Here is a 22,500-nt window from a genome sequence, read left to right on the forward strand (position 1 = left end):
ATCAGTGTGTAAAGGATATCACCACATGGGCTCAGGAACACTTCAGAAACCCACTGTCAGTAACTACAGTTGGTCGCTACATCTGTAAGTGCAAGAACAGATACCAGTGCTATGGAAAACATCCTGCATAGTGCCGGTGCCCAAGAAGCCCATCCCATCGGGCTCAAATGACTTCAGACCTGTTTCCCTGACGTCCCAGGTCATGAAGGTCCTCGAGAGACTTGTGCTGGATCAGCTGAGACAACTGGTGGCTCCTTCCCTGGATCCTCTACAGTTTGCCCCATGCAGGAGTGGACGATGCTGTTATCTACCTGCTGCATCATGCTCACTCTCACCTGGATGGTGGGAGGGGCACTGTGAGGATCATGTTTTTTGATTTCTCCAGTGCCTTTAACACCATTCAGCCAATTCTGATGAGTGACAAGTTGCTCAGGATGGGTGTCAGTTCATCCATTGTCTCCTGGATCACTGATTACTTGTCTGACAGGCCCCAGTTTGTGCGACTGGGGAGCTCCCTGTCGGATACTGTGATCAGTGGTGTAGGTGCTCCACAGGGGACCGTCCTGTCTCCTTTCCTGTTCACCCTGTACACCTCAGACTTCCAGTATAGTTCCAGGTTCTGCCACCTGCAGAAATACTCTGACGACTATGCTGTGGTCGGGTGTATCGGAGAGGGACGGGAATTGGAGTACAGGACACTGATCGCTGACTTTGTGGAGTGGTCTCAGGCGAACCAGGTCCTTAATGTGGACAAGACCAAGGAGCTGGTCATCGACTTCAGAAAAAGAGTGACCCCGGTGGAGCCCATCAAGATCCAGGGCCGGGAGGTGGCAGTAGTGGAGCAGTACAAGTACCTGGGAGTCCACTTGAACAGCAGACTGGACTGGAAGGACAACTGCAAAGCTGTTTACAAGAAGGGCATGAGCAGACTCTTTTTTCCTGAGGAAGCTTAGGTCCTTTAATGTGTGCAGCAAGCTGTTGGAGATATTTTATCAGTCTTTTGTGGCCAGTGCCCTGTACTTTGCAGTGGTTTGTTGGGGGAGCAGCACCAGCAAAAGGGACTCAAACCGGATTGATAAACTGATCGGGAAAGCCGGCCAAACTATTGGCACGCAGTTGGAGGCGTTTGTGTCAGTGAGGGACAGGAGAACACTGGACAAACTGCTCGCCATCATGGACAATCCTGCCCACCCACTCCACCTGACAATTAAGGGACAGCGGAGCTAATACTCCAACAGGCTCCTTCAGCCTCCTTCCCGCACTGTGCGATTCAAGAACTCCTTCATTCCACACTCCATCCAGCCGTATAATCACTCGCCATAAAACAATAGATGACATCTGCCTATTACCTGACATGTTAGCTACTTCTCTTTGTTTATAATGTCTATTTTCTATTTCCTGCTGGACCTACTCTCTATTTTATGCTGCTGCTGTCACATATACTGTAATATTGTACATGGTCATTGGTATATATTGTATATATGTTATAGACATAATATAATATATGTGTATATATATTATTCTGTACACATATTATGTATATATTCGTATATATATTAGATTTTTTTTATAGCTATATTAGTCTATTTATACCTGCATTGTCCTTTCCATCCTTACACTTTCTATCATTGTAACTGAGCTACTGTGTTGAACAATTTCCCTTGTGGATCATTAAAGTGTGTCTATGTCTAAGTCTAAGTTAAAACTCTCCTATACAAGGCGAAAACCGTTTATCAACAACACCCAGAAACGCAGTCGGCTTCGCTGGGCCTGAGCTCATCTAAGAGGACTGATACAAAGTGGAAAAGTGTTCTGTGGTCTGACGAGTCCACATTTCAAATAGTTTTTGGAAACTGTGGACATCGTGTCCTCCGGACCAAAGAGGAAAAGAACCATCCGGATTGTTATAGGCGCAAAGTTGAAAAGCCAGCATCTGTGATGGTATGGGGGTGTATTAGTGCCCAAGACATGGGTAACTTACACATTTGTGAAGGCGCCATTAATGCTGAAAGGTACATACAGGTTTTGGAGCAACATATGTTGCCATCCAAGCAACGTTACCATGGACGCCCCTGCTTATTTCAGCAAGACAATGCCAAGCCACGTGTTACATCAACGTGGCTTCATAGTAAAAGAGTGCGGGTACTAGAATGGCTTGCCTGTAGTCCAGACCTGTCTCCCATTGAAAATGTGTGGCGCATTATAAAGCCTAAAATACCACAACGGAGACCCCCGGACTGTTGAACAACTTAAGCTGTACATCAAGCAAGAATTGGAAAGAATTCCACCTGAGAAGCTTAAAAAATGTGTCTCCTCAGTTCCCAAACGTTTACTGAGTGTTGTTAAAAGAAAAGGCCATGTAACACCGTGGTCAACATGCCCTTTCCCAACTACTTTGGCACGTGTTGCAGCCATGAAATTCTAGTTAATTAAAAGTTTATGAGTTTGAACATCAAATATCTTGTCTTTGTAGTGCATTCAATTGAATTTGGGTTGAAAAAGATTTGCAAATCATTGTATTCCGTTTATATTTACATCTAACACAATTTCCCAACTCATATGGAAACGGGGTTTGTATATACACATATATATACACACACACATACAGTATATATATATATACACATACATGTATATATACACACATATATATATATATATATATATATATATATATATATATATATATATATATATATATATATATATATATATATATATATATATATATATATATATGTATATATATATATATATATATATATATATATATATATATATATATACATATATATATATACATATATATATATATATATATATATATATATATATATATATATGTGTGTATATATATATATATATATATACACACATACATACATTCTAAAAAAGCAGAGCCTAGATGCCTCTGTTATCAACAACTACAGACCAATTTCAAATCTACCATTCATAAGTAAAATAATTGAGAAAGTTGTCCTCCAACAACTAAATCACTTCTTGGCTTCTACTGGCTGCCACAACAACTTCCAGTCAGGATTTCGACCTCTTCATAGCACAGAGACGGCCCTTCTTAAAGTTATAAATGACATCCGTCTAAACACAGACTCTGGCAAAACTTCAGTATTAATGCTTTTGGACCTCAGTGCTGCATTTGACACTGTCGACCACTCAATACTTTTGGACAGGTTGGAAAACTGGGTGGGGATCTCAGGCACAGTTTTAAGCTGGTTCAAGTCATATCTACAAGATAGGAACTATTTTGTTTCCATTGGTGACTTTGTATCAGAACCAACCAACGTAACGTGTGGAGTCCCCCAAGGTTCAATCTTGGGGCCGACTTTATTTAACATCTATATGCTCCCACTAGGACAAATCATGCAAAATAATAACATTGACCATCATTGCTATGCCGATGACACCCAAATCTATGTAGCGCTATCACCAAATGACTATCACCCCATAGATCTTCTGTGCCAGTGCATTGAGCAAGTCAAACACTGGATGTGCCAAAATTTCCTACAACTAAATGAAGATAAAACTGAGATAATTGTTTTTGGTGCTAAAAAAGAAAGGTTTAAAGTCATCCAACACCTTCAATCACTGTCCCTGAAAACCTCAAATAAAGCCAGAAATCTTGGGGTTATTTTAGATTCTGATTTACATTTCGACAGTCACATCAAATCAGTAACAAAATCAGCCTACTATCACCTCAAAAATGTAAAAAGACTTAGAGGGCTCACGTCAGCTCAAGACTTAGAAAAACTTGTACATGCCTTTATTACCAGTAGGCTAGACTATTGTAATGGTCTCCTTGCAGGTCTTCCCAAAAAAACTGTCAGGCAGCTACAGCTTGTTCAGAACGCTGCTGCTAGAGTTCTAACAAAGACCAAAAAATGTGAGCACATTACACCAATTCTTAAATCCTTACATTGGCTCCCTGTACATCAGAGAATAGATTTCAAAATCCTCCTGCTCACATATAAATCACTACATGGTCTAGGGCCCAAGTATATCACTGATATGCTCCCACTATATACGCCCTCTAGATCACTAAGATCTTCTGAGACCAATCTGTTAGCGGTTCCAAGAGTAAACTCAAATCAAGGGAGATCATCATTCAGTCACTATGCAACACATAGCTGGAATAAACTTCCTGAAGATGTCAGACTCTCCCCAACTCTCACTACTTTTAAAACTAGACTGAAGACTTTTATGTTCACCTTAGCTTTCAGCTAAATCTTTTAATCTTTTAACTTTTAACGTCTGCACTGTTCTTATTTTTATTGTCTGCATTTTAATTTTGCTTTTATTTTCTTTCATTTCACTTTGTTGTCTGTGAAGCACTTTGAGTCTGCCTTGTGTATGAAAAGCGCTATACAAATAAAGTTGCCTTGCCTTGCCTTGCCTACATAGATATATATATATATATATATATATATATATATATATATATATATATATATATATATATATATATATATATATATATATATATATATATATATATATACACACATACATACATAGATATATATATATATATACATACATATATATACACACACACATATATACACTAGGGGGTGTCCAAAAAAAAAAAAAATCGATTTTCAAATTAACACGTGTATCATGTTGTAATTGTATGCATGTTGGAAATAAACTCAAACCATAACTATAACAAATACAGTAGATTCCTTTCTTTCATGAAGACAAGAATATAAGTTGGTGTATTACCTGATTCTAATGACTTGCATTGATTGGAATCAGACAAGATTTACAGTAGTGCTGATAACTTCCACAACTTTGAATTTACATTGCGAAGGAGTAAAAAAGTCCTCATGAAAGTGGTTGTTTTTTGGCATCTTATTTGTCCAGCTTCCAATACTCGTTTTCAAAAACTTTACAAGAAATATATTGGAGGCTAACGCCATAGCTTGCTAGCTTGTGTGCGCTAGCTTTCTGAGACTCTAATTTTGTTAGCGCAGGCAGGATAGAGCAGCACTTTTATTGTGAAGACAGGAACTGTGCGGTTGCTCTTTAGGGTTATACACATACAGTATACACACACATACTGTATATATGTGTACATATGTATATATGTATGTACATATTCAATTAATTTCATAGATATAAAATTAAAAGTTAATGTAATTGGATATTAAGAGTACCGTAATTTCTGGACTATAAGCCGCACCTGACTATAAGCCGCACCAGCTAAATTTAGGGGAAAATACAGATTGCTCCATATATAAGCCGCACCCGACTATAAGCCGCAGGGTTTTGATGTGTAATTAGCGTAGTATATAGGGGTTCCTGCTACCACGGAGGGGATTGTCGGGACAGAGATGACTGTTTGGGAACGCAAAGCGTCCCATTTATTAACAATAAATCTTACAATCATTCAATCAAACTTTCACATCTTTGACATGGCGAACAGCATTCGTGCAGAGTACAAATAATACAACGGTGCAAAGTAATACAAAGTGCTCGCCTGTACGTTATCAAAATAACCAGCCTACTGGTATATGAAAAGTCAGTCTTTAATCATTGTGTCATCGTCTTCCTCCTGCGTACTAAAACCACCGAAATCCTCTTCGTCGGTGTCGGAGAAGAACAGGCCGTAAATAAGCCGCACCGTTGTATAAGCCGCAGGGACCAGAACGAGGGGAAAAAGTAGCGGCTTATAGTCCGGAAATTACGGTATATGAAAGTTCGACTCCTACCTTGTTTACTTCCCTGACCACCCCCTTAAAGGCCTACTGAAATGAATTTTTTTTATTTAAACGGGGATAGCAGATCTATTCTATGTGTCATACTTGATCATTTTGCGATATTGCCATATTTTTGCTGAAAGGATTTAGTATAGAACAACGACGATAAAGATCGCAACTTTTGGCATCTGATAAAAAAAAGGCTTGCCCCTACCGGAAGTAGCGTGACGTAGTCAATTGAACATATACGCAAAGTTCCCTATTGTTTACAATGATGGCCGCATGAAGTGAGAGAGATTCGGACCGAGAAAGCAACAATTTCCCCATTAATTTGAGCGAGGATGAAAGATTTGTGGATGAGTAAAGTGCAAGTGAAGGACTAGTGGGGAGTTGAAGCTATTCAGATAGGGAAGATGCTGTGAGAGCCGGGGGTGACCTGATATTCAGCTGGGAATGACTACAACAGTAAATAAACACAAGACATATATATACTCTATTAGCCACAACACAACCAGGCTTATATTTAATATGCCACAAATTAATCCTGCATAAAAACACCTACGTGTTTGTTATGCTAGCTCCTAGCTCCTCTGCTAGCTCCTAGCTCCATAGAACGCGCCAATACAATTCAAACACCTGATCAACACACACAATCACTCAGCCCAAAAGACCGTTCACCTAACCCAAGGTTCATAAAGCTTATATATTTTTAAAAAGTTACGTACGTGACACGCACATACGGTCAAGCTATCAAATGTTTAGCAGCCAATGCTGCATACTCACGGTACCTGATATTCAGCTGGGAATGACTACAACAGTAAATAAACACAAGACATATATATACTCTATTAGCCACAACACAACCAGGCTTATATTTAATATGACACAAATTAATCCTGCATAAAAACACCTACGTCTTTGTTATGCTAACTCCTAGCTCCTATGCTAGCTCCTAGCTCCATAGAACACGCAAATACAATTCAAACACCTGATCAACACACACAATCACTCAGCCCAAAAGACCGTTCACCTAACCCAAGGTTCATAAAGCTTATATATTTTTAAAAAGTTACGTACATACGCAAAAAAAAAGTTGCGCACATACGGTCAAGCGATCAAATGTTTAGAAGCCAAAGCTGCATACTCACGGTAGCCATCTGCGTCTTTGTCATCCAAATCAAAGTAATCCTGGTAAGAGTCTGTGTTGTCCCAGTTCTCTACAGGCGTCTGTGTATCGGAGTCAAAAGTCCTCCTGGTTAGAGTCTCTGTTATCCGAGTTCTTCCATCTTGACTGCATCTTTTGGGAATGTAAACAAAGACACGCCGGCTGTGTACTGTTGTTGCTGACTTCGTTCGAAAAATACGTCCGTTTCGCACCGACAACTTTCTTCTTTGCTTGCTCAGCTTCTTTCTCCATAATGCAATGAACATAATTGCAACAGATTCACGAACACAGATGTCCAGAATACTGTGGAATTATGAAATGAAAACAGAGCTTTTTTGTATTGTATTCAATGGGGAAGGCATACCTCTGTTCCCCGGGCTACGTCACGCGCATACGTCATCCTCAGAGGCGTTTCGAACCGGAAGTTTAGCTGCAAATTTAAAATGTCACTTTATAAGTTAACCCGGCCGTATTGGCATGTGTTATAATGTTAAGATTTCATCATTGATATATAAACTATCAGACTGCGTGGTCGGTAGTAGTGGGTTTCAGTAGGCCTTTAAAGTTTTGTAATCAATCAGATTACAAAAATACACCAAACATATTTAAGTGTTTTGCATTATTCCCATCATGCATTGTAGTGGCTTTAAATTGGTGTAATTTCAAATTAAGTACGGTGTTTGGACTTTTTTTTTTTTTTTAAATATCCACAAAGCTCAGTGATTATGTGTGTTGACTTTTTGTGTTAGTTGAGAGTGGGAAAGAGTGCTTGGATTGGGCCATATAGGTGCATGCTGTGCACTTCCAAGGAAAATTCATGGTCATTGACCTGGTTTTCTCACATTATCCACAGGATGGATTTGTCGCAATTAGTTTGTCGGCTATTTAAAATTAGGCTGTTGGCGACCCTGGTGACGTCCCGCGCCGTAGTTTGGACTCCCCTGACACAACCAGCCAACTTGTGTATGACTACAACGTTCATACCTTGTGATGTTATCATACAAACAGATGAAGCGTGATGACTCCATTCCATGCGGGGGAGTTTCTTCCTCCAAACGACTCTTCCAAGCTCATCTTTGTGGCTGTGACTAATATTTCGCCTTTAAGTTGGTGCAGTCATATGAGAGAGGTGCACTGTATCAGGGCACAACCCAAGAGATGTGGTTTTCTTCTGTAATCCTTCAAAAAGTCAATTTAGAATCTTGGCAAGTGTTTGTGTTTGTTGTTAGCGCTTGAAAAGCGAAGTGCATATTTTGTGTCTACCAGGGGCCTGATTACTCAAATTGAAAGAACTAAATAAACAATCAGTGCAAACTGTACAATTGTATGGAATTAAAGATCTGAGGTTACCTGAACTCATTACTTTGGGGGAATTTCAGGCCATTTTAAAAGATCGAGAAACTGTTTCTATTGGGCATTGTACTTATTTTTAAGTTATTTTTATTGAAACATTTAGTTTTTTACGTATAGATCTGAGGTTACCTGAACTCATCATTTTGGGGGAATTTCAGGCCAAAGGATGGAGAAACTGTTCCTATTGGGCATTGTACTTGTCTTTAAGTTATTTTTATTGAAACATTTAGTTTTTTACATATTGCATGTTTTCCTGTTTATGTTGTAAAAAGAATCCTTTAGATTTGCTGCTCCATGGTCATGGAATAATTTACAGAAGGATCTGAGGTTACCTGAACTCATCACTTTGGGGGAATTTCAGGCCATTTTAAAGGATGGAGAAACGGTTCCTACTGGGCATTGTTTTGATCCATCACATGTTTTATGTTAATATATGTTAATCATTTATTTTTGTAGTTGTGGTGTGTGACTGCTGCAGTTTTATGTTTGTTCTTATGTGCATTTATGTCATGTTGTTTTGCTGCCCTCTTGGCCAGGTCACTCTTGAAAAAAATAAAATGTTTAATCTCAATGTGTTTTTACCTGCTTAAATAAAGGATATTATTATTGATTGAAATAATGTATGCGCCATTTTTTATGGGCCATATCGAAGTGCAGAACCTAAAAAAAAGATGCTTTCTGGGAGGCTCTGTGTGATAATGCGCCTGTAATGATGCAGCAACAAGAAAATGCCTATTGCAAGAAGTTTTTTCACATAGCACAACCATAGGGCCCAGGCCCATTTTTGGTCCGCTAGTGCCGCCGAGAGGGCCGCCATAAATATCAGATTTTCAGCCGTGAATTGATGGGCCGCAGCGGTACTCAATTTTGCGCCATGGAGACGAGGATTGCTGACTTAGAAGTGGCTTTGCATTGTGGAGGGACTTTATTAGCCAGCTCGCTTGTAAGAATGCGCCTTTGTTTGCTTGTCGTCGTCATCAACATGCATTATACCGATATAACGATATATATCGTCTGCTATAATTTAAGTCATCTATATTGTGTTGGGATTTTAGCACTAGGCCTGAAAAGGTATATTAGCATTATTGTCAATGCTAACAGTAGCAAAGGGCTTAAAAAAAAAACTAGCGTCTTTTCGCGTCTTTCCCGCCATGTTGGGTTTATGTCCAAAACCTTCTACTAATCCAGGTGAGAGGCATGATTTAGAATGTAGAATTAACTTTCACCAACTCAGAGGCGATGCAGCAGCTCCTCACGGCAAAATGTTTGTAAAGTTGTTATTTTAGGGTTGAAACAAAACACACAATATAGAGTAGCGGCTTTAAACGTTCACGCTGTTAACTCTTTCCCTTCCGTTTCCTGTGTCCACAGAGCATGACATGAAAAGTCAGCGGCGCAGCTCCATCACATTGTGCCGGAGCAGCAGCCCAAACGTCACTAAAGACAATTCCAACCCCAGAGGAAAGTAACGAGAACGGAACACTCCAACCCACAACACCAAAGGACTGCCATCGACGGAGATACCTGTACAATACGGACTTTTATTGTGGCAAATGTGGTTAGCACATCTGCCTCGCAGGCGTGGCAAGGCGCTTCTGGGTTCGAACTCTTGGCCCGCGCTTGGGTGAGGTTTGCCCCGACAGTCAGTAAATATAACCCACTCGGTTTGCGTTCCGGGACTCGAACTTGGGACGTTCCGAATGAGAGGCGAGCGTGCTAACCACCGGGAGTGAGCAATTACCAACGTACACATGGCACGGCCACACTGGCTGGCCTCCGTTATACAAAGTGTGAATGCTTGGTTTGTTTACATGCGCCCTATGATTGGCTGGCAAACAGTCCCGCCTCTGAAATGGACTTACTTGCCAGCAGAGTAATTTGGCAACGTCTGACACGTCCCCTACACATTTTAACGTCCAAAAATAATATTCAATGGAAACAAGTCAAACACTGGCGCCAGGCGGAAAAACGGGTTTTCCCTTTGTACAACCCACGAGCTCATTAAATGGCTTTCTGGCTAACGTGACAATGATTGACAGCACACAGCAGCCAACCAATCAGCTTTCAGATGCGACGTAGGAGCAAGATGGCCTCCACACGGCGATACGAACCACGAACAAGGAACCCAAACAAGAGGAGTCTGAGACTTGCACTTGGGGAATAAAAAAAAACAAATGTAATCTGTCACTTGTGAATCTGGCCAGCGAAGTGTTTTTTTTGGTTCTCGCAAACAAGGTTCGATTCCCAGCAAGGACATACAAGGTAAACTAAATCACAATGCAATCCTGAAAAAAACAAAATAAAAGGTATTTATTTTGTTCTGTTAATTTTGTTGTTTTGTACAAAAAAATTAACTACTGAACAATTTGTTACTCCAAAAACACGCATCCTAGCCCTTCAAACCACGCCCCCTTCAAGCCACGCCCCCTGCACGAAAGCCAGTTTTGTCCCCCCCCCCCACTTCAGAAATCCAAATCTGATCCAAGCGCATGACTGAATACGTTGTTACTACGTTCAATAAAAATGAACTCCTTTTGCTGGCTTGTAAAGCTCCTGAGCTCGTCATTTTTGGTGGATGATAAGTTGTTGATTCTTTCAGTATTAACAACTCTTTTTCTCTGCAATCACCTATTGGTATGATATACGATGCATTTGTCGGACTGGACATTTTTTATTTCCATTTCTAAATTTTTTTTTTTTTTTTACTGTTTTCTATTCTTTCTCTTTCGCACCTTTTCTATTGTTGTCTCCTTCATATTTGTTTGTATTTCATATATGCATCATGTTCATGCCACTAAGGCTGAGTTAGGACTTAAAGGCCTACTGAAACCCACTACTACCGACCACGCAGTCTGATAGTTTATATATCAATGATGAAATCTTAACATTGCAACAATATGGCCGGGTTAACTTATAAAGTGCAATTTTAAATTTGCCGCGAAACTTCCGGTTGAAAACGTCTATGTATGATGAGGTATGCGCGTGACGTCAATCATTGAAACGGAAGTATTCGGACCCCATTGAATCCAATACAAAAAGCTCTGTTTTCATCTCAAAATTCCACAGTATTCTGGACATCTGTGTTGGTGAATCTTTTGCAATTTGTTTAATGAACAATGAAGACTGCAAAGAAGAAAGTTGTAGGTGGGATCGATGTATTAGCGGCGGACTACAGCAACACAACCAGGAGGACTTTGAGATGGATAGCAGACGCGCTAGCCGCCGATCTCACCTGGACTTCCTCCGTCTCCGGGCCGCCGACCGCATCTATGATCGGGTGAAGTCCTTCGTCGCGCCGTCGATCGCTGGAACGCAGGTGAGCACGGGTGTTGATGAGCAGATGAGGGCTGGTTGGCGTAGGTGGATAGCTAATGTTTTTAGCATAGCTCTGTGAGGTCCCGTTGCTAAGTTAGCTTCAATGGCGTCGTTAGCAACAGCATTGTTAAGCTTTGCCAGGCTGGAAAGCATTAACCGTGTAGTTGCAGGTCCAGTGTTTAATAGTATTGTTGATTTTCTGTCTATCCTTCCAGTCAGGGGTTTATTTCTTTTGTTTCTATCTGCATTTAAGCACGATGCTATCAAGTTAGCTCCGTAGCTAAAGAGCTTCGCCGATGTATTGTCGTGGAGATAAAAGTCACTGTGAATGTCCATTTCGCGTTCTCGACTCTCATTTTCAAGAGGATATAGTATCCGAGGTGGCTTAAAATACAAATCCGTGATCCACAATAGAAAAAGGAGAAAGTGTGGAATCCAATGGACCTTTGTACCTAAGTTACGGTCAGAGCGAAAAAAGATACGTCCTGCACTGCACGGTAGTCCTTCACTCTCACGTTCCTCATCCACGAATCATTCATCCTCGCTCAAATTAATGGGGTAATCGTCGCTTTCTCGGTCCGAATCGCTCTCGCTGCTGGTGTAAACAATGGGGAAATGTGAGTAGCCTTTCAACCTGCGACGTCACGCTACTTCCGGTACAGGCAAGGCTTTTTTTATCAGCGACCAAAAGTTGCGAACTTTATCGTCGATGTTCTCTACTAAATCCTTTTAGCAAAAATATGGCAATATCGCGAAATTATCAAGACAAGACACATAGAATGGATCTGCTATCCCCGTTTAAATAAAAAAATGTCATTTCAGTAGGCCTTTAAAGGGGAACTGCACTTTTTTGGGGGAATTTTACCTATCGTTCACAATCATTATGAGAGAAAATAAGACAAAAGGTATATATATAATGTAGTAATAGACACCTTCATAACAATATGGAATATGTACAATATACACACTGCAAGTATGTATATATATATATATATATATATATATATATATATATATATATATATATATATATATATATATATATATATGTGTGTGTGTGTGTGGCGGGGGAAATCACAAGACTATTTCATCTCTACAGGCCTGTTTCATGAGGGGTTTCCCTCAATCATCAGGAGATTTTTGATGTATATATATATATATATATATATATATATATATATATATATATATATATATATATATATATATATATATATATATATATATATATATATATATATATATAACGTAGTAGCAGACACCTTCATAACAATATGTAATATGTACAATATACACACTGCAAGTGTATATATATATATATATATATATATATATATATATATATATATATATATATATGTATATATATATATATATATATATATATATATATATATATATATATATATATATATATATATATATATATATATATGTGTATATATATATAATGTAGTAAGAAACACCTTCATAACAATATGTAATATGTACAATATACACACTGCAAGTGTATATATATATATATATATATATATATATATATATATATATATATATATATATATATATATATATATATATATATATATATATAATTTAGTAACAGACACCTTCATAACAATATGTAATATGTACAATATACACACTGCACATATATATATATAATGTAGTAACAGACACTTTAATAACAATAAGTAATATGTACAATATACACACTGCAAGTATATATATCATCAGAATCAGAATCAGAATAGTTTTTATTGCCATTGTTTGAGAACGGGTTCACAAATTAGGAATTTTTCTTGGTGCAATCGTGCAACATAAAACACATATAACACAGATTTGGTAATAAAAAGATCCGTAACCGAGCTATCAGATCTTGTTATTGTTCATGTGCCTGATGGCCGAGGGGAAAAAACTGTTCAGGTGGCGGGAGGTGTCGGTAACTTAGATATTGGGTTTCACTATGTAAAGCGCTTTGAGTCACTAGAGAAAAAGCGCTATATAAATATAATTCACTTCACTTCACTTCCATGATCATCTCCACTGTTTTCTGGGCGTTCAGCTCCAGGTTGTTGAGGCTGCACCAAGACCCCAGCCGGTCCACCTCTCTCCTGTAGGCGGACTCATCGCCATCCGAGATGAGCCAGATGAGGGTGGTGTCATCCGCAAACTTGAGCAGTTTTACGGACTGGTGACTGGAGGTGCAGCAGTTTGTATACAGGGAGAAGAGCCAGGGGGAAAGTACACAGCCCTGAGGAAAGTACACAGCCCTGAGGAGTACCAGTGTTCGTGGTTCGACTGTCCGAGACAATCTTCCCCAGCCGCACGTGCTGTCTTCGGTCTGTCAGGAAGTCATTGATCCAACTGCATAGGGAGTCGGGCATGCTGAGCTGGTAGAGCTTGTCTCGTAGCAGTCCAGGGAGGATGGTGTTGAAGGCAGAGCTGAAGTCCACAAACAGGATCCTAGCGTAGGTTCCTGGGGAGTCCAGATGCTCCAGGATGAAGTGGAGGGCCAGGTTCACTGCATCATCCACAGACCTGTTGGCTCTGTAGGCGAACTGCAGCGGGTCCAGGAGGGGGGCAGTGATGTCCTTGAGGTGGGGCAGGACCATGCGCTCAAAGGACTTCATGACCACAGACGTCAGCGCAACCGGCCTGTAGTCATTAAGTCCTGTGATCCGTGCTTTCTTGGGGACAGGGACAATGGTGGAGGTCTTAAAGCAGGACGGCACGCGGCACAGCTCCAGAGAGGTGTTAAAAATTTCAGTGAAGACAGGAGCCAGCTGATCCGCGCAGTGTCTGAGAGTGGAGGGGGAGACACCATCCGGCCCGGGGGCCTTCCGCGTATTCAGCTTCAAGAACTGCCGGTGTACATCCTCCTCTCGGATGGAGAGGGCCTTTAAAGTCCTGTGATGTTCTTGGAGTCCTGTGATGTCCTTGGAGTCCTAATGTAGTAACAGATACCTTCATAACAATATGTAATATGTACAATATACACACTGCAAGTACATACTGTATATAATGTAGTAACAGACACTTTCATAACAGTATGTAATATGTACAATATACACACTGCAAGTATATATATAATGTAGTAACAGACACCTTCATAACAATATGTAATATGTACAATATACACATTGCAAGTATATATATAATGTAGTAACAGACACCTTCATAACAATATGTAATATGTTCAATATACACACTGCAAGTATATGTATTAGAGATGCGCGGTTTGCGGACACAACCGCGGAGTCCGCGGATAATCCGCGGGTAGGGCGGATGCATGACGAAAAAAATAGATTTTAAATAGATTCGGGCGGGTGGCGGTTGAACCAATTCGGAAATATATATACATAGTTAAATGTTGTTACCCACATACGAAAAACGAGCAGCACTCTTTGAAAAAGGCAATTATTCATCAGGCACTGCTGCAGCTGTCACACCAAATTTCTTCCCCCTACAAAAACATTCCCCCCCCCCCCATTTACTTCCGGGGCTGTGTCCAATAAAGTCACAAAGTTGCCGGGGGTCCTTAACCGGTACGCGACTGTCCTGTTTCGCGCCTGTACAAAAAAAAACAATAATCGATTTCTTCAGATTCCAGCAGCTGTCAAAGACGAAGTATCCTTCCAGCGACGGGCAGTCAAAGCCGAAGTGCTATCGATCGCTGTCAATGACGTAAGAGGAAACATGACTTAGACTTAGTTCCTCCCATTCCTGTTGGAACATTGGGCGACGAGTCCCCTCCATTTGTTCCGGTCACTGGGGACCCTTCTTGCTCCATGCCAGCTGACTCCCTTCTCTCCCAGGTCTTCCTTGGCTGTTTGTCTCCACGTCTTCTTTGGCCGTCCTCTCTTCCTCTTTCCCCCTTCTGGCACCCAGTCTATTGCCACACTTGCCGGTCTCTCTTTTGGCAGTCGGAGTACGTGTCCAGCCATTCTCCTTCTCATGTCAGAGACTATGTCCGACAATGGTGCTACCCCTGACCCTTCTCATCACCTCTTCATTGGTGATGTGGTCTCTCCATGAGATCCTCAAGATGTATCTAAGGCACCGTCAGTGGAAGACATCCAGCTTGTTAGTAATGCTTGATGTCTTCATCCACGTCTCACAGGCATAGGTCACTGTAGGGATGACCACTGACATATAGAGGCGCAGCTTTGTGGACGTACTGATAGATTTTGATGACCAGATGTTCCGGAGGCGTTGGAAGACTCCTGCAGCTTTTCCGATTCTGGTCTGTACATCCTTTTCTGCGTCTCCAGTGTTTGAGATGTTGCTTCCAAGATACGTGAAGTTCTCAACATACTCTATGCCTTGTTCGCCTACAGTGAGCAGTGGAACGTTTTGGTCTTGTGCGACGGTCATGGCCTTGGTCTTCTCTTGGCTTATACGTAGGCCGACTTTCTCCCCTTGCTCATGCAGATTGTTGGTCAATTTTTGGAATGCATCGTAGGAATGGCTAAGCAGAGCCAAGTCGTCCGCAAAGTCCAGATCTGCCAGTCTGCCCCCTCCCCACTTAATGCCGAGGTTTGCTCCGACGACAGACTTCCTCATGACAAAGTCTATGACAATGATGAACAGTAAGGGAGACAAGACGCAACCCTGTCTTACCCCGGTCACAATGTCAAAGTCGCCGGTTGTCCTGTTGGTGGTTTTCACTCGACAGGTGGAGTTGTGGTACAGGGCTCTGAAGATGTTGACGTAGTATACCGTATAGCTGGAGGATCTGCCACAGTGATTCCCGGTGGATGCTGTCGAAGGCTTTCTTGAAATCGATGTAATTGATAATGAGGGGTGTCTGGAGTTCTTGGCACTGTTCTATGATGTTGCGAAGAGTGAAGATCTGTTCCGCGCAGGACCTTCCTTTTCGGAAGCCGGCTTGCTCTTCCCTTAAGATGTTATCTACCACGTATTTTAGGCGTTGGAGCAGCACACTACAGAAAACCTTGCCTGGGATCGACAGCAGTGTGATGCCCCGCCAGTTGTTGCAGTCTGCGAGGTTTCCCTTCTTTGGCAGCATTACTATAACCCCCCGTCCCCAGTCGGCAGGGACCTCTTCGGCATGCCAGATCAAGTTGAACAGGTGCGTGAGGCTCTCCACGACCACCTCTTGACCGTGCTTCAGCAACTCAGCAGATACCTCGTCGAGTCCTGGTGCCTTGCTGTTCTTGAGGCTCTTGATTGCTTGGGCAACCTCGGTCCTGGTTATCTCTTCTGAGGTGACTGTCAGAGTTGGGGCTGGTGTTTCCCGATCAAAAAGAAAGAGAGTGGGGGTTGTTGGCTGGTTGAGAAGTGCTCCACCCACCTTGCCTCCTGTTCCTCATCACTTAGGAGTGCCCTGCCATCCCTGCTCTTGATTGGCACCCCGGAGCTGCTCCTGGAGCTGGTTAGCTCCCGCACAATCCTGTAGAGTGTTTTAGTGTTGTTTTTCTCTGCTGCCTCTTGTGCTTCTTTTGCTTTCTCCTCTAGCCACCTCCGTTTATCTTTCCTGCAGCTCTTTTTTACTTCCCGGTCCAGGCGTCTGTACTCCTCGTCTTTCATCCTCCAGCATCGGAGCCTCCTCTTCTGTTCTCTTTCCATCTTTGCCATCTTCCTTTCGTCAATCAATTTCCAGGTCTTTTCCGTTATCCATCTCTCCTTGTTGGTGCCCCTTCTTCTGCCTAAAACTGTTTCCGCAGTCTCAGTGATGGCACAGGAGAACAGACTACACTGCTCCTAAATGGAAGGATGTGGTGGTACCTCAAACTTCTTCCTCAACTCCTCACAGTAGCTTTTCGACAGGTTGGTGTTCTTAAGCTTTTCCACTGCGTAGGGTCTCTTGGGCTGCATTTTTTGCACCTTTTTCAGCTTCAGCCTGATTTTACCCACCACAAGAAAGTGATCTGAGCCTACATCTGCTCCCCTGTGTGCACGAACGTCTAGCAGTGACGAACGCCATCTTGTGTTTATGCATATGTAGTCCAGCTCATTTCGGGTTCCGCCCCCAGGTGAAACCCATGTCATCTTATGGATCTGTTCGTGCATGAAAAACGTGTTGCCAATGCTGAAGCCGTTTGTGCTGGCTAGCATCAACAGTCTCTCCCCGTTGTCATTGGTAGAGCTTGCAGACAAGTGTGGTCCCACTGTGGCATTGAGGCCCCTTCTGTCGCCATCCACTTTCGCATTTAGGTCTCCAATCAGCATCTTGATGTCGTAGCTGGGGATCTCATCAAGCACGGCTTGGAGCTGGCTGTAGAAGGCATCCTTGTCCTCTTCTGAGGCAGCCTCGGTTGGGGCATAGACTTGCACGATGGTGACTTTGGCATGTCTAGTATAGAGCCTTGCTGTGATGATGCGCTCATTCACCGGTTTCCATCCCACTAGCGCTTGCGCCGCACAGTTGGAAAGGATGATCCCGACTCCATGGGTATGGTGGTCTTGCGTCCCAGAGAAAAGAACGGTTGCTCCATCAATCACGAGGCGCCCCTGCCCACTCCACCTCATTTCACTAACGCCTAAGATGTCCAGGCGATAGTCCCTCATAGTCTTCAGCACCTGGTCCATGTGCCCACACTGGAACAGTGTGCGCACGTTCCAGGTACCTACTCTGGTGTTGGTTTTGGTTTCGAAGATCGGGGTCGTCAGGGGTCGGGCTTCCTGCTGGATTTCACCAGGCCCCGTCATAGATACATCCAAGGATGCGCCCTGTCTTCTCCGCCGCAGTGTACCGGAACGGAGAGGAAACATGACCACGGAAGTAAAGGGGGGGGGGGGGGGGGGTTTGTATGGGGAAGACATTTGGCGTGACACAGCACACCACAACACAACACAACAGAAGAAGAAGAAAAAAATTAAAAGATGGCAACGCCGGCAGCAAACGTGGTACGCGACAAACTAAAAAAGGGAATACTAAAGACCTGGGGAAAAAAATAACAATAATAGTCAACACTTTCTTAATGGAAATGACAATAATATTATAATAATGATAAATAATATTATCACGCATTAATATATCTCTTAGCCTCTAATGCGAGGCCAAGAGATATTAATGCGTGGCACGCATTGAATGTCTCTGCTGCATTGGATCAGTCTCCTTTCTTTAACAGGCAAAAGCTTTCTAACCTCACTAATGCCTTGCATCGTCTATATTAGATATATAACAACGGGTGGGTGGCAGGTGGCGGGTGGCGGGCGGTTGTGGTTTTGATAGAATGTTAGTTCGGGTGGATGGCGGGTGGATGACGACTATTGTTATGCGGTTGAGGATGAAATAATTGCCTATCCGCGCACCTCTAATATGTATATATATAATGTAGTAACACACACCTTCATAACAATATGTAATATGTACAATATTTAGCGTATTTTGATCATTTTAATCATTGCTGGAACTAATTCCTTGGTGCATTTGTTTCTGTTTCCATAGCAACGCACTTCCAACTTGTGGCAACAACGATGTGTTGCTCCTTCCGGAAACAAACACAAGTGTTTTCTAATCATGGCAGACATACAACATAGACAACTGTTTTTGTACAAATGAGAGTTCACAACCTTATCTTTTTTAAGCTGAATAAACTGAAGATGAACTGCTGCTTCTAGAAGTGAGCAAGAAGGAAGAGTGAGACTTTGGAGCAGACGGAAGCCAAGAGAGTGAGGTGAGAGTGACTTTGGCGCTATAAATGTGGATCTTGAAGTCAAGCTATTTCAACATAAATGGAGTGCTGACCCAAATAAACCGAAAAAAACCATGCCCAGCTGGCTGGACCAAAAGACAACTGTCCATCGAGTGAGTCACACTTTATATTGATCATGATACATGCAGCACGTCATGTGTGTTATTACAACTACAGTACATACACCGTCTGGCTAGCTGTGTACAAACAAAACATGAAATAATACTTTACAGATACTGTAATATGATTGTTCATGTTTTTCACTCAGTACAGATTGCTGTCCTATCACATTGTGTTGTGCATTACAAACTCAAACGTTTTTCAAGTTGTTGTAGAAGCTAGCTTATCTCTTCCTGTAGTTAGCTTTTACGGCTAATAACGTAGCATAGTGATGTGTTAGTACGCTAGAAAAATAGTTCCTCAGTGTTCACTCTTAAAAAAAACATGTTATTACAGTTTGGTTATTATACAGGTTACAGAACATAAATTAAGTATTATTGACGCTTTTTGAATGCATTTTTTAAGTGATTTAGAGGTAGAATTGATTGCTAACATTAGCTGCATTGCTAGCCACCTAAAACAAGACGTTTTTTTGAAATTTAGAAAGCAAAAAAGAAAAAACCTTTTGTCTTCTTGTCTCTCATAATGATTGTGAAGGATATGCAACATTCCAAAAAAAGGTGCGGTTCCCCTTTAAGGCGTCCACATTTCTTAAAGACAGAGTTACGTACGCAAAGTGGACTACTGGCGTTCCAGCTGGATCACAAGGTGCCGGTTGTAAAACTCAGAGGCTGTGGAGCCAAAATGTCTTCTGGAGGGGATGGATGTCAGGGAACGTAGTTTGCCACCTCCAAGACTCTCTCACATTAGCTCAGGTTCATTTTTAAACCTAAATCAGCCTCCAGATTGAGAGATCTACCCATGAATCTTAATGGAGGACAGACCGCTGACATTGACACATCCAAATGTAATCCTACCTCAACTTTGAAGTCTCTCCGAATTATTCTGCCATCACTTTGGCGCCCCCTACAGTGCAGAGCCGCATGTACGGCCATAGTCTCCCATTTGCCCTCGAGTGTGTTTCCATAGTGATGTAACATGTGAATGCTTATTCCTGGCTCTTTTCTAGTTTCACTTCTTATTATAACCACCTTGAAATGTAGGTCAGGATGTTCAGGTTAGGGCGAGCAGATGTGTTTCAACAGATTTGTCAGTTTCAGGTCCTCACATTGAGCATAATTTCGCCTTGCAGAGCGTAAAGCTTCTCCAAGATGTTCCCTAGTTTACGTGAATGAAGTATTGTTGACGCTTTTTGAATGCATTTTTAAAGTGATTTAGAGGTAGGATTGATTGCTAACATAAGCTGCATTGCTAGCCACCTAAAACAAGACGATTTTTTTAAGTTAGAAAGAAAAAAAGAAAAAATGTTTTGTCTTCTTGTTGTTCATAATGATTGTGAACGATAGGCAACGTTCCAAAAAAAAAAGTGCAGTTCCCTTTTAAAGTGACTGTCAGGTGTGTTTTTCTGCAGTCATAATAAAAGCATGTGCACGTGGTTTCAAACAGTCAACATGTCCAAAAACAGACAAAGGCATTTGGTTGTTTCCATCAAATATTATTTCCATTAAGTGTTGCTAACAGTGAGAAGTGACCAGTAACAATGCTAACACGTACAGTATAACTTAACCCTCCAGGTGCAAACTGATGATTTTGCCACATAAATAAAGGTTATTTATTTGCCTGCATTACTGTTGTGTCAAAGATTGTGCGTCAGGCAGCCAGCAACACTTCTGCTGCCGTCTTCTTTGTCGCGCTGTCGCCATGACTCATGCTGATGTCACTCACGCCCACGTGGAAACACCCCGGCAAGATACACCGGGGCGTGCACGTACAGTATCAAGTCCAAAATATGCAGGAGTGTGAGTGTAAATATGACCATTGTTTGTTTAACACACTGCCTCCAAAGAACTGTTTTGCAATCATGCATAAGTTGTATACATTACAGACAAACATGTAAACAACACTTAATGTTATTGATGTATACATGAATTATGATACAAACAAACAAGTAAACAACAATTAATGTTATTTCTTGTAAGAAATGATGTATACACAAAGTATGATAAAAACAAATAAGTAAACAACAATGAATAATTAAATTAACTTAATTGTTTCCAAACGGTGTCTGTAACACGGCAGTAAAACGGCTGATCAAACAAAACGGAAGTCGTCGTCATGGACCTTTCGAACCAATAAACAACAATTAATGTTGTTTCTTGTAAGGAGTAATTTATACATGAATTATGATACGAACAAACAAGTAAACAACAATCCATGTTATTTCTTGTAAGGAATGATGTTTACATGAATCATCATTCATACAAGTAAACAACAACTCATGTTATTTCTTGTAAGGGATGATGTATACATTCATTATGATACAAACAAACATGTAAACAACAATTAATGTTATTTCTTGTAAGGAATGATGTATACATGAATAATGATGATGATACAAACAAACAAGTAAACAACAATATTATTTCTTGTAAGGAATGATGTTTACATGAATTATGATACAAACAAACAAGTAAACAACAATTCATGTTATTTCTTGTAAGGAATTATGTATACATGAATAATGATGATGATACAAACAAACAAGTAAACAACAATATTATTTCTTGTAAGGAATGATGTTTGCATGAATTATGATACAAACAAACAAGTAAACAACAATTCTTGTTATATCTTGTAAGTAATGATGTATACATGAATTATGATACAAACAAACAAGTAAACAACAACTAATGTTATTTCTTGTAAGGGATGATTTATACATGAATTATGATACAAACAAACAAGTAAACAACAATAAAGGTTATTTCTTGTAGGGTATGATGTATACATGAATAATGATACAAACAAACAAGTAAACAACAATCCATGTTATTTCTTGTACGGAATTATGTTTATATGAATTATCATACAAACAAGTAAACAACAACTCATGTTATTTCTTGTAAGTAATGATGTATACATGAATTATGATACAAACAAACAAGTAAAGAACAATTATTGTTATTTCTTGTAAGGAATGATGTATACATGAATTATGACACAAAAGAACAAGTAAACAACAATTAATGTTATTTCTTGTAAGGAATGATGTATACATGAATTATGATACAAACAAAAAAATAAACAACAATTAATGCTATTTCTTGTAAGGAACAAGAAATGAATGTTATTTCTTGTAAGGAATGTTGTGTACATGAATTATGATAAA

The 22,500-nt window shown here is 40.8% G+C and overlaps 3 protein-coding genes across 3 annotated transcripts in view; 2 read left to right on the forward strand and 1 right to left on the reverse strand.

Moving 5' to 3' along the window:
- The window catches only part of nab2 (NGFI-A binding protein 2 (EGR1 binding protein 2)), a 36,522-nt gene extending 25,757 nt beyond the window's left edge, over positions 1-10,765 (forward strand). The window contains exon 7 of the mRNA XM_062026661.1: positions 9,604-10,765. Within this exon, the coding sequence (XP_061882645.1) occupies positions 9,604-9,701 (98 nt within the window). The 3' untranslated portion in view covers positions 9,702-10,765. The remainder of the gene's footprint in view (positions 1-9,603) is intronic.
- The window catches only part of LOC133655258 (EEF1A lysine methyltransferase 3-like), a 477,733-nt gene that overhangs the window by 263,724 nt on the left and 191,509 nt on the right, over positions 1-22,500 (forward strand). The window lies entirely within an intron of this gene.
- Positions 1-22,500, reverse strand: part of dnajc14 (DnaJ (Hsp40) homolog, subfamily C, member 14) — a 262,644-nt gene that overhangs the window by 88,971 nt on the left and 151,173 nt on the right. The gene's annotated exons all lie outside the window — the stretch shown is intronic.

The sequence above is a fragment of the Entelurus aequoreus genome, linkage group LG01, assembly GCF_033978785.1.
Source record: "Entelurus aequoreus isolate RoL-2023_Sb linkage group LG01, RoL_Eaeq_v1.1, whole genome shotgun sequence".
Taxonomy (NCBI): domain Eukaryota; kingdom Metazoa; phylum Chordata; class Actinopteri; order Syngnathiformes; family Syngnathidae; genus Entelurus; species Entelurus aequoreus.